Source organism: Dipodomys ordii, unplaced genomic scaffold (genome assembly GCF_000151885.1).
Source record: "Dipodomys ordii isolate 6190 unplaced genomic scaffold, Dord_2.0 Scaffold175, whole genome shotgun sequence".
Classification (NCBI taxonomy): Eukaryota; Metazoa; Chordata; class Mammalia; order Rodentia; family Heteromyidae; genus Dipodomys; species Dipodomys ordii.
This window is the reverse complement of record NW_012267391.1, coordinates 1,210,657-1,223,353: the sequence shown is the minus strand read 5'-3', so window position 1 is coordinate 1,223,353 and position 12,697 is coordinate 1,210,657. Positions and strand designations below refer to the sequence as shown.

The 12,697-nt window shown below is 37.6% G+C and overlaps 1 protein-coding gene across 1 annotated transcript in view; it reads left to right on the top strand.

The window, feature by feature from the left end:
- Window positions 1-267: 267 nt before the first annotated feature.
- Window positions 268-12,697, top strand: part of Pex5l (peroxisomal biogenesis factor 5-like) — a 232,388-nt gene continuing 219,958 nt past the window's right edge. Inside the window, exon 1 of the mRNA XM_013033677.1 lies at window positions 268-338. Coding sequence (XP_012889131.1) covers window positions 318-338 — 21 coding nt within the window. The 5' untranslated portion in view covers window positions 268-317. The remainder of the gene's footprint in view (window positions 339-12,697) is intronic.

Here is a 12,697-nt window from a genome sequence, read left to right as displayed (position 1 = left end):
CGAGAAAGAGTTGGGCTGGGAAGGAGAGAGTTTTAGAGCCGCCAGCCGGGCAGGGCAGGACGCGCGCCGGGAGTGCGGGCCCACCGTCTCCTCCAGGCTCTCCCGTCCGCCTTCAGCACCGGAGTGGAGAACAGTTCCCGGCAGCCCGCGGGCCGCGCCGCCCGGGGTCCGCCCGCCCCCGCCTGGTACCTGGAGCCTTGGGGGGGGCCGGGACACCCTCGGGCGCCCGAGCGCGGCGCCCTCTCCCCTCTCCCGTGCGCTAGAAGAGGGGAAACGCACCGGGCGGCCCCCGGGATCCCTGAAGAAGCGCGGGCAGAATGTACCAGGGACACATGCAGGTAAGACGTCTCCGTGGAGCTGGACAGAAAGACGGGGCTGATGGTCTAATAGCTAGCGGGTCACCAAGTTAGTTACTGTGGTTATGTACTGCCTCCCATACAACTCAACAAGTGAAGTGCAACGTGACCATGACATGTCTGTCCGGTGAAAGGAGACGGGTGACGGGGTAGGGTGGGGAGGAAAGAACTTCAACCCGGGAAGTTTGCGTTCGGTGATGGCCTGGAGCCTGTTCCTTTAAGCAGGACCAGGGAATCCAGACGGAGGAAAGCCTGGAGAAGACCGTGTTTCCATTGTAATCCTATTGATGCATCTCCGGCGTGTATGTCAACTGAAGGGCAAACAATCATGGGAGAAGCAGAGCTTCTTCCTTTATCCATTTAGGCAGATTCCTGATAGGATATTTTGCCGGGTTTTTATGCCTCATTTTTTGAAAGTATTTTTTTTTAAGTGTTTGCCCTCTTCAGACGATGAGACATTTTTACCTGTACCAATAGCCATTGGTTGATTTGGGAGGATGGATTTCAAACCTAGGTCCTAAAGGCGCTTATGTTTTTCAGGGAGGTGTTTCTGCTTGTTATTATTGAGTTACTCCCCAGAGATACAAGCACTCTACTCTCTTGGGCCAGATTACTTTAACCTTGACTCTAGTTCTCATTCACCCAGTTTGTTTTTCCTCATAAAGGCAGATATATGCTCTGGGAGAAAAAACAGCTCCCGAAACTATAACTGAGCTCGTATCTCTTTCCGTTTTTCCTCCAAAGCTTCAGACATATGGTTTGATGTTTGGGCTCCCATTCCATCCCGAAGATGGTCCAGCGCAATCGTCATGCCGTGACTCCGCTCTAATGTATAGCATGTGGATAAGGCTTTTAAAGCAGTTAGAGATAGGTAACTATGTGGTTGAATTCGCGACTTAATGCTAGCCACTATTAAATTTCCAGGTCTTGGGGAAATACTTTTGAACTGTCATTCACTTTATAGGAAGCACAGTATCGTGTCATATTACTAAGTTTTGTAAGAATTCTGTCTGGATCATCACTGCCAGAATTCCAAAAGCATCCCCATATTTACTGACATCATTCTATTTTGAAAATTGTTAATGGGATTATAATACATTTAAGGCACAATAATTAGTAAATTTTTAAGTATATAATAAATGTGGCCTACACGTTTCTTACCATGTTAAGTGGAAATTTTGGTTTCAAAAAAGCTCCAAATGTTTCCTACAGAGAGTAACGAAAGGCTTGTTACTTTAGTTTTAAACTTCAATTTTACCAAAGAATGCTACCTGAAATTTTATTGTCAACTTATTTTAAACAATTTCTTTATAAGGAAAAAACAACAAAGTTTTAGTCAATAGTTATTCTCAGAAAATTGCTCATTTACACAAAATTTATAGTTGACAACCTAAAACAATTATAAAAAACTTTCCACAATGTTTTGCTTATTTTATTTTTAAAAGATGTTATTGTAAATGTACAACTGATGAAACAATTTGATAGATTCATGAACCCCAAACTCAGTTTTCTGGCTATTTCAAGGAAGGATTTGTTTTTTTTTTACTTGGTAGTACAATGTCTGAGGGTTTTATTTCAGTTTGACAGAACAGACAAAATCTAAGGCTCTGCATATGCTTCCAACTTAATATTTTTTGTTTGTGTACTGCTTAGCAGAATAGAAGTCAAATATATGATGTCTTAAGGTAAAACTCACAAATCTTTTCTCCCAAGCCTAACTTGAAGACATTACTAAAGACTGTAGTCAATATAGTTAGCAAAATTCCACAATACAACACGCCTACCCACTTTGCCATTGAACATTAATGCTGAACTTAAAGCTGTGAAGGATTCAATGCGGATATTTAATAGTTATTGAGTGATCAACGGGAAATATCTTGAGCTTCCCCAAAACAGCTATTGCAGCCTGATAATGCTATACTTCTTTATTTATATTTTAAAACTTCAAATATCTTCCCCAAATAATTTTATTTAACTTACAGACAAAACTGTCATTGTGTTAATACATTGGTATCATATAAAGAATTGCTACTTATCAAAAATACCATCATCCTGTGTGTACCTGACTGTGATCATAGACCAGAAAAAAACATGCCCAGACATTTCAAAATACTTGTGATTAAAATCTGAACATATATTTGGTAAAGTGGACAAGGCATGAACAGATTTACTAAAATTTCTGCCAACTTTGCAGTTATTTTTAAATGGCGTTTCTTGGCTGATACCTTAAAACAAGGGTGAAACAAATGTTTACAATCATTTGCTACGCTTTCTAATTCTTCTCTTTCTGTATCCAAGATAGTTTAAAATAAAGGACTTCATAAGTAAACAATCTGGCATAGGGCACAGGTGTTCACATGAAGCCTTAAAAATAATCTAATTTAAAAACTCCTGTGGTGTCTTTGTTTTTGAAATTTTATGGTTTTGCAAGTAAGATCTACTTTATTCTGACACTTCCAGTGAATTCATCTACCTTATAGTGGAATCTCAGTTCACTTTTGAAGCCACAAACTTCTAAAAAGCACTTTTTTTGTTTTAATAGTCCATTAGAAGATAAAATTAATTATCTGTTACAGGCAGATAGAACATAGAGTGCTAGTTTTCATGATATGTCCTAAGTATTAGACACAGGGCCCTGGAGTTGTATTGATTTCCATATGCCTCAATGATTATTCCCAAGGGGAATTAATCACCCCAGAAATGTAAACAAAGGTGGTTTTCTTGGTGTCTGTTTTAGGTTTGCTTTTATGTCTCTTTTTGATTGAATATAGTTCAACACTAGTTTATCTACCAGATAGGGCAAAACCATTTCCTTTCTCTGAATTCTTAATCAAACTTATTTATTTAAGGGATAGTAAAAATATAGAACATATCAATTTTGAACTATGATTTTTTTAAAAATTCTCTTATTTTTACGAAAAGAAAGTAGTTTCAGAAGTCAATTAAAATGTAATTAGAACTAGTCTTTATCATAAGCATTCAAAATAGATTTTAAATAATGTATCTGGAAAATCAATTTATACCCTATAGCTTCATAACACATAAATATTTAAATAATAAAAATATAAGATTATTAACAACTCTCCATTTTATTTGTCATTCCCCAAAGAAATTTGTGTTTGTCTTTATGTTTACTTTGGAATTATTTTAAACTGTTGTTACTTAAAATTTTTGCCAAACAGAACAGTTTGGATAATACAAATTATGTTAATAAATTAGATGAGTAACCAAGAATTCATTAAGTTTACCCAAAACAGTATGCATAGTAAGTCAATACAGTGTAGGCTGTTGAGTATTGTTTTCAACATTCTTGTCATTTGTGTGTGTGTGCGTGTATGTGTGTGTCAGTACTGGGGCTTGAACTCAAGAGCTTGGGCACTATTTCATAGCTTTTTCTGCTCAAGGATAACACTCTGCCACTTGAGCCACAGCTCAAGATTATTGGTGATAAGAGTCTCATGGATTTTTTTCCTAGGTTGGCTTCAAAACATGATTCACAAATCCCATCCTCCTAGGTAGGTAGTTGGTTACATTGCTGTCATTCTTGAGAACCTCAGAAAATGTAAAGCTGACATTTATCCTTGGTATTTTTTAACTTTTTTCCCTATATGCCACCCTTTTCTGTACTTTGTTATTGCTTTAATAACTCTTTGCTAAGACATGAACTGCTAACCAAGATATAAATGATAGCATTATCCCCTCACACTTCACACAGTGGTATTTGCAGTTTCAGAGAAGACTCTGAGTTCCTTTGGTTTGGGGGCTGGGAGTGATGTCTTAAGGATGTCTTCATGAGTCTTTGCACTAGTAAAAATGGGCACTCATAAAATGGATTTATTTTCTGAAATATTAACTCTTTTGAGGGAAATTCATGAACAGTTATTCTGAAATGTTCAAATTTGTGGCAAAAGCCCTTACAAGATTCTAAAGTGAAAAAAAAACAAATAACCAGAAAAATCTGGAATAAATAAATGAAAGGATGAATCAAAAAAGATTCTAAAGTGCCTTTCTATATATGGGTATGGGTGTCATGTTGGTATAATGTTGTAGGGTTTTTGATGAACCTGAAATTCTCACTCCCTAATGGTGTCCAAAACTTAGGTACTTGGAATAAGAAACATGCAATGGGATTTGTAGGTTTAATTTATGGTTTATAAATATTCTTTTTTGTTTGAAAATTAAAAAAATTCAAAGCCGGACACTGAGCACCAGTGGTTCATGCCTGTAATCCTAGTTTCACAGGAGGCTGAGATCTGAGGATCATAGTTCAAAGCCAGATGGGGCAGGAAAGTCCATGAGACTTTTATCTCCAATTAACCACCAGAAAATCAGAAGTGGCTCTGTGACTCAAGTGGTAGAGCACTTGCTTTGGGCTGAAGAGCTGAGGGACAGTGCCCAGGCCCAGAGTTCAATCCCCAGGACCAACAATAAAAACAGCAAAAAAATCAAGCAGAGCAAGGAATGTGGCTTAGTGGTAGAGTGCTTGTCTAGCAAGCATGAGGCCCTGAGTTTGATTCCTTGGCACCACATAAACAATAAATAAAACTAATAAAATATAAGGAAAAATAACCATTAGAATTTTAAAATTCAAGCATATAGATGTTTTGACCATAAAACACTTTTTTTTAAAAGAAAGGACTAAGAAAAGGTTAAAACAGAACTTAAGAATTTGTTAATTTTAAATCCTGATTCTCTAGTGTTGCCACTGCCACACCATGCAGTCGCAACATCTGGCAGGCTGCCTTGTTTGTTGCTGGTCCCCCTCTTTCTCTTTCTTATTGATATCACATGTTTCCAACATTGGCATAAGCTAAGAGCTGTTTAATGGTTTTATGTTTTGGAACTAACTTGCTGGTATAACAGAATAACAAGTGTGCATTTCCTGCACTGAATGTGAATATAAATACCAGGCTGGCATTTCTTTATTAAGAGATTCAAGTCTGAAAATGAATTCCAGGAAGCTAGAACATGTATTGTCATAGGAGGAGGGGGAGAAATCAAGTGAAGAGTATAACAAAGGGAGAGAGGAAGAATAGGGCAAATGCAGTCACACATTCAGTGTACATACATGAAAATGGAATTAGGTAAATTGAGGGGATGCATGGGATTAAGAGAGGTGGGGGAGAATGAAGAAAGGTGTTCATTGTTCACGATTCATTGTACGGAGAGAGAGAAAAAAAGAAGGGAAAGAGAGAGAGAGAGAGAGAGAGATCCCAGTCTACATCTGAATATTTCAAGCGTCTAAAAGCTGATGCAACATCAATGGTTTGACAGAGAAATTTTTTGTAATTTTGAGTTTGCAAAAGACAAAATCAACTTTTGCTACAGCATGTAACTCATGAACTGGAGACCAGAATGCTACAAACAGGGATTATTATTACCCTTCCTTCACTGACTATCCCTTTATGACCACATCTGCTTCTACCCCTAACCCACCATGCTGCATCCTTTAACAAGGATTCAAAGGAGATTTCCTTTCCAGCTTGTTAAGAAAGATGATGGAAACTATATATCATATTTCCATAATATAAAAAATATAAACCAAGGTATATTAAAACAGGCAGGCAATGTTGGCCTATAATGTCATTTTTGAGTGATCCTTATTAGGAACCAATATACAACTTCCATTTAAATTGCATTAGATAAATAATATCTTATTCCCTGTGACATTTCACTACATAGAACATTTTGATGGATTGTTTTTTAAACAATTGCTGTTAGAAATTGCAGAGATGAAAAGTCATGAGCTCATTTAGATACGAAGGGGTTGTTTCTCCACTGTTCCATTCAAGAGAAACATGCAGAACACTGCCAGCAGTTCTGCAGCAGAGGAAACAAGAGCAAGTGACAAGAATTTGCCTTGCAGGTTTATACTCCAAACCCCTGCTCATGTGCAGGTAGTTCTGGGAGCCCAGGCAAACTCTGCAATTGAGACTTACTGTAGCAGCACTTCTTTTTTTCTCACTGAAAGAATGCCATATGGTGATCTATGAATCATGGAGATTCCAAGACAGAATTGGTGCTGTTTTGATGCCAGACATCTACCTAGGGAGTTGCAAAATTCCCACTTCCATACATCCTCTTAAAATCATGAGGTTCCAGGGAAGTCATGGTTCAAAAGAATTGTACTGATTCTACCTGATTCATGTAACTGTAACCCCTCTGTTTATCAACTATACAAATACAATAAAAATAATAATATAAAAATCATAAGGTTCTTAAAGCAACTGGTATATAAGAGGAATATTATAACCTTGCCATGTGATTAATGATTAAAGAACCCTGGGGGTGTTTGCCTTGGAAACTATAGACTCGGAGAGACTATTGATGACTCTGTAAGTATTTGATGGGCTTGTTATACAATAAACAGGTAGAATTGTTCTTACAGGCATAAGGGTTAAAACTGACATCAAGATGAGGTAAAGATTTTCTTCAAGACAGTGACAATAATATACAATTTGGCAAGATGCCTTGTTAATGACAGAGGTCTAAGGGAAAGGGAGCGGATGGCTAGGCAGAGCACAATGTCCCTGTGCAAGCATAGGCTCCTGTTACAGACCAAGTTTCCTCATGGAAGAAATCCAGTGAAAAGCTTCGGGAAAGACTATACTACACTATATGTGAATTTGTTTGTGATAATCTATGCAATTACACACACACACACACACACAAATGTATACTGAATGAAGAAATTTTACTTGAGAAGCATAACCTACAGACAAACCCAACTTTTCCTGGGGAAATATTCCCTGGTTACCTGGCAATATATGGGTGGCTATCAAACAAAGCCTTGACAGTGTCATCTTGCAGTGTGAACAGACACAGTTAGCAGTCAGGAAATATGAAACCTCCTTAGGGAAAGGAAAAGTTAAAACTAAAGTGCCCATGAAGAAATAGCACAGCTACAACTACCAAATGTCCCTACACCTTCTTTCTTCTGGTAAATGGTAACATGAATGGTGGGCCTGCATGATGACCTCTGATACTGAGAAATGAAGCATTAGCTCTAGTAGGTGACCTTGTGCACAGGAAATATCTGAGCTCACAAGAAATGCAGAATCTCAGATCTCACTGTAGATTCACTCAATCAGAAACTAAATTTGTTCAAGGTACCCACTGATTTATATGCACATTAGCAGTTGAGAAGCACTGATCTAAAAACCTACGTGGAGGACAGAGCTACATCAATTGAACTCAAACCTTAGCAAAAAACTTAATTTGTGGGTAACTTTCTGACTTCACAGAGGAATGATGAAATTTCTGAAAATCCTCTGCTGGCAGGAGCAACTATCACAGTTGTATGTGAGTAAAGATCATTATACTGATACCATATCCGTTCTATTAAAACAGTAACAGCCAGCCAGTAAGCTGGATAAATGAACAATAAACTTATTGCACTCCACCTAAATAAATGGTCATCTAGTTAGAGAATTATTATGTCTCCATTCCCTTGAATCTTTTTAAGATAAGCAGGCTATTTTCCTGTTTCTTGTAATGGCATTTTTTTACTGGCTCTCTGGAAATATGGTAGTCCACACAAGGAACACTGCCAAAGATATGACCAATGTCAAGCACTGTAAAATTGTTTATCTCCTGGGAAAGACACAGACAGCCTGAAAGTGCTTTAGTCTCTTTATGTTAAATTGTCCTGACATTTCTATTCTTTGAATCATTTGGGAACTACTTTACTAGTTTTTTGTTTTGAAAGATAATCTTGAATTCAGACGTTTTGATGGGATATTCTAGGCTAACAATTTCGGGTCATAGAATCCTTAGGGAGAAGAATTTCCATAAAAGCTCTAGACTATCTCATTTCACAGAAGAGGAAACTGAGGCCTAGAAAAATGGATATTTTGGGGTAAATGCCCAGGAGTGGAATTGCTGGGTCATAGAGGAGCTCTATGTTTAGTATTTTGAGGAACCTCCCTCCATTCTGCTTTCCAGAGTGGCTGAACAAGTTTGCACTCCCACCAACAGTGTAGTAGCATTGGCGATTCTTAATTCCTCTTCAGACAATTGTCTCTAAGTCTTTAGCCCAATTGCTAATGGGGTAGTTGTTTCTTTGGGAATTTGTTTTTGGGGAGTTTAATTTTTTGAGCTATAAGTATATTTTACATATGAGGCCCTTGTCTGTTGTGAAGATCTTCTCTCAGTCTATGGGCTTTCTATTTTTCTTGCTAGCTATGTCCTTTGCCATGCTGAAGCTCTGCAGTTAATGCAGTCCCACTTATGCAAGCTTTCTTTGATTTGTTGTGATTCTGGTTCTTTATTAAGGAAGTTTCAACCTGTGCCAAGCAGCTCTAGTGTTTGCCCTATGCCTTCCTGTAATATTTTCAGGATATTTGCTTTTGCCTCAAGGTCTTTGATCCATTTGGAGTTGATTCTGGTGCAGGATCTAACTTCAGTTTTCTACATGTGCTGCCAGTTCTGCCAGCACCATTTGTTGAAAAGGCTGTCTTTCTTCCATCCTGTTTTTTGGGGGAGCTCCCTTATCAAAGATTAGGTGATAATACATCTGCAGGTTCCTTTCTGGGTCTTCAGTTCTATTCAGTTGGTCCTCAGGCCTGTTTATGAGCCAGTACCATGCTGATTTTATTACTATGGCTTTGTAGTAGAGTTTGAAGTTTGATATTGATATTCCTTTAGCACTGTTCTTCCTGCTAAAGATAGTTTTTGCTATTCAGTTTTTGCTATTGTTCCATATGAATTTTTGGATTGCTTCTCTATTTCTAATGCTACCAGCACAACCATGTTCATTGCAGCATTATTTACCATAGTTAAGATATGGAATCAACCCAGGTGCCCCTCAGTAGATTAGTGGATCAAAAAGATGCGGTTTATATACACAATGGAGTTCTATGCTTCTATCAGAAAGAATGGCATTGCCCCATTTGTAAGGAAGTGGAAAGACCTGAAAAAAAATCATATTAAGCAAGGAAAGCCAGACCCAAAGAAAAGTAGGTTGCATGGTTTCCCTCATTTGTAAGAACTATAATATATCTATGATACCCTTAATAAGGGATCTCAATAACCCAATTGCTAAGTGCATAGGACCACCATATATAATGAAGCATATCAACATGAACTCCAAGAATTGGAAACAAAAGGTTCTTATTTCCTGTATGTGGTTATTTCTTTTTTTCTCTTAGTTTTCAGTAGCTTGTATCTTGTATATAAATTTATTCAATCTGTGGAAGGAAAGGGAATCAGAAACAGCAGGACAAAAGAAGAACTAATGCAGCATTTATACTCACTTGACACAGTGTTGGAAATGAACTTTACAATTTGGATAGGGAAAGGAGTAGGGAAGGGTAAGCAGGAGAAAAGGAGGGATAGGGTAATAGTGTTTAAAAACAAACGTAGAGAAGGTCAGATAAGTTGATGTTAGGTGAAATGAACCCCAAGATAAGTATTCAAATGTTTTTTCTTTCATGAGATTGTTTCTAACATATTTATAAGACGATTTCTTTGTTGCTTTGTATGTCCCTCCCCTGCTTTCACTGAATTTTGATGTTAGTATAATTTGTGGAGGGGAAGGGGAAAAACAAATTGTTTAAATAAGGATACAGGTGGACTCATTGCAACAATGAGATGTACAAGTCGTTATGTGGAAAAACGAACTTTACAACTTTGGACTGGGGGGGCATGGGAGATGGGAAGGGATGGGATGGGGAAACAAAGGAGGAGGCAACAATGCTTGATAAGAAATGTACTCATTATCTTGCCCATGTAATTGTAACCTCTCTGTACAGTATTTTCACAATAAAAATAAACTAACAATTTTTTCAGACCTAAACATGATTTTTCATAACTATAAACCCCACTACTCAAGAATAATAGGAAGGGAGAACTCATGCTTTGAGACCAGATTAGATCAAAAGTGAGAGACCCTATGTAAACACTAACTGAAGCTAAGTGTTGGTGGCTCATGCCTATCCTAGCCACTTAGGAGGCAGAGATCTGAGGATCAAAGCTGAAGCCAGCCTGGGAATGGTCAGAAAAGTCTATCAGACTCATGTCTTCAAATAACCTGCACAAAACTAGAAGTGGAGGTGTGTCTCAAGTGTAGGGTACCAGCCTTGAGTGAAAAAGCCAAGCAAGAGTGCAAGATCCTGAGTTCAAGTCCCAGAACCAGGACACAAAAAATTAATGTAAAATTAAATTAAATTAAGATTAAATTAGATTAAAATTAATGTAAAAATGGCTGAGAGTACGGTTCAAGTGATATGCTTGGTTAGCAAGTGTGAGTCCCCGAGTTCAAACTCTAGTATTGCTCAATGAGATGTGGGGGGAGGAGAGGAGAGAAGAGAGAAAAGGAGGTAGAGAGAGATAGAGAAATTGAAAGATCAAGAGATTTTTCTCAGGAAGTCTCACATTATTAGGGGATCTACTACTAGAATGAAAAAATCCATTTTACTCTAATGTGTTGTTTGCATTATATCTTTATTCTTTAATTTGACATTTATTACATTAAAAATCTAAGTGAAAACTAAACATTTCAATAAACCACTAGATGTTTTCAAATACTAAGGTATTTGACATTTAGTCACTAAAATGGACATCTTCCTGGTTTTTTTTTCAGTTGGTAACATAATTATTTGACATTTATATATTCTATTTACCAATAATTTGGCTAACAGTGGAAGGAAATCTAGCCCAGATGTGTGTTTTAAGAACTGCCATGAAGCCAGGTGCTGGTGACTCATGCCTCTAATACTAGCTACTCAGGAAGCTGAGATCTGAGGATCATGGTTCATAGCCAGCCCAGGCAGGAAAGTCCGTGAGACTCTTATCTCCAACAAACCACTAGAAAACCAGAAGTGGCACTGTGGCTCAAGTGGTAGAGTGTTAGCCTTGAGCTGAAAAGCTGAGGGACAGTGCCCAAGGCAAGAGGTTGAGCCCCACAACAGGAAGGAAAAAAAAAAACCCAGAACTGTCAAGAAATACTGTAGCATGCCTTATCATTAAAAGTGTTCTCCACTTTTGATCATTTGAGTGAACTGGTTATAAGGTTCTTGGAACTAGTCAAACAATTAACAGCTGTAAACAAACTCTCATTTTAAGCAAAAACGGAAGTTTTCACAATTATATTTAAGTTATCAATAAATATAGAATAGATGAAGATAGAAAAACCAATTTTCAACCACGATAGTACAAATTGATTCAAACAAGAGTCAAACTGCCTCAAAGCAAGAGATAGGTAATTAGCAACAGGGTATTCAGTATCAAAATTAAACATCATCTATGAGTTACAAAAGGAAAACATTCACTTTTAAATGGTTAAACTGCGCAATCTTTTAAGTCAATAGTCGATATCACAGTAATGGACACATGGCTATTGTGAGGACCTGGGGCTAAAACCCTAGGGACAGCAGCACTCAGGTGGTACTCATGCCAGAAATGTACTACCTGAGTGTAATCATGAGGAAAATTCAGACAAACAAAAAAAATGAGGGGTAATCTATAAAAGTAAGCATATTGTTTTTCTCCAAAAATGTCAGTATCATTAGAAACAAGGAAACATTGACAAGCTGTTCCAAATGTAATAGAGACTAAATTGATAAGACAGCTAAATGCAAACCATGATCATAGATTAGATCTTGGATTGGGAAAAAAATTACTATCTGGGATAACATTGATGCATACAGTTGACATGAATAAACAGGAATATGGCCTGGAGATTGAGTTAGTATAATGTAAATGTTTCCTTAGCAGAAGTATACTGTGACTATGTTCACATACTGTCCACATACTGTGGCTTGTTCATAGGCCGTAGATGTTACAGTGTAAGAGAGTTATGGGGCATGGTGTGTGTATCTGATTTGAAATTCATTTGGAAATGATAATAATCATAAAATGTACATGAGGAAAGAGAACTTAAGGGAAGACAGTGATGGGGAATTATATTGATGAGGCAAATATAGCAAAATGTTAAAAATTGGTGACTAGAGGAGAAAGGCATTTGGGAGTTTGTTGCACTGTTATTGAATTTTTCTGTAGACTTGATGTTAAAATTAAATGTTCAAACTCAATGTTAGAATTGAAAAGTTACATGTTGAGTAATAGCAGAATGTTAGAACTAGTCTATTAAGAAGAACTAAGTGAAGGGTGGGGAAGGCCCAAATCATATTCTGAACCAGGCCCACATGAAGCCATTCTGCTTGTACAAGGCACACCAGACCTTGGCTGCAGCTCTATAGACTTAGACACTGGTGTAACTACTGCACCCCTGTAATTGCTGATATAGAAGCCCCATACTATAGCTGCATTTACTGCTACTGTCCCTCATTCTTCAACAGCTGTTTCTGTGTGCCTAAATCCTATATGAGGGGTGGGAAGAA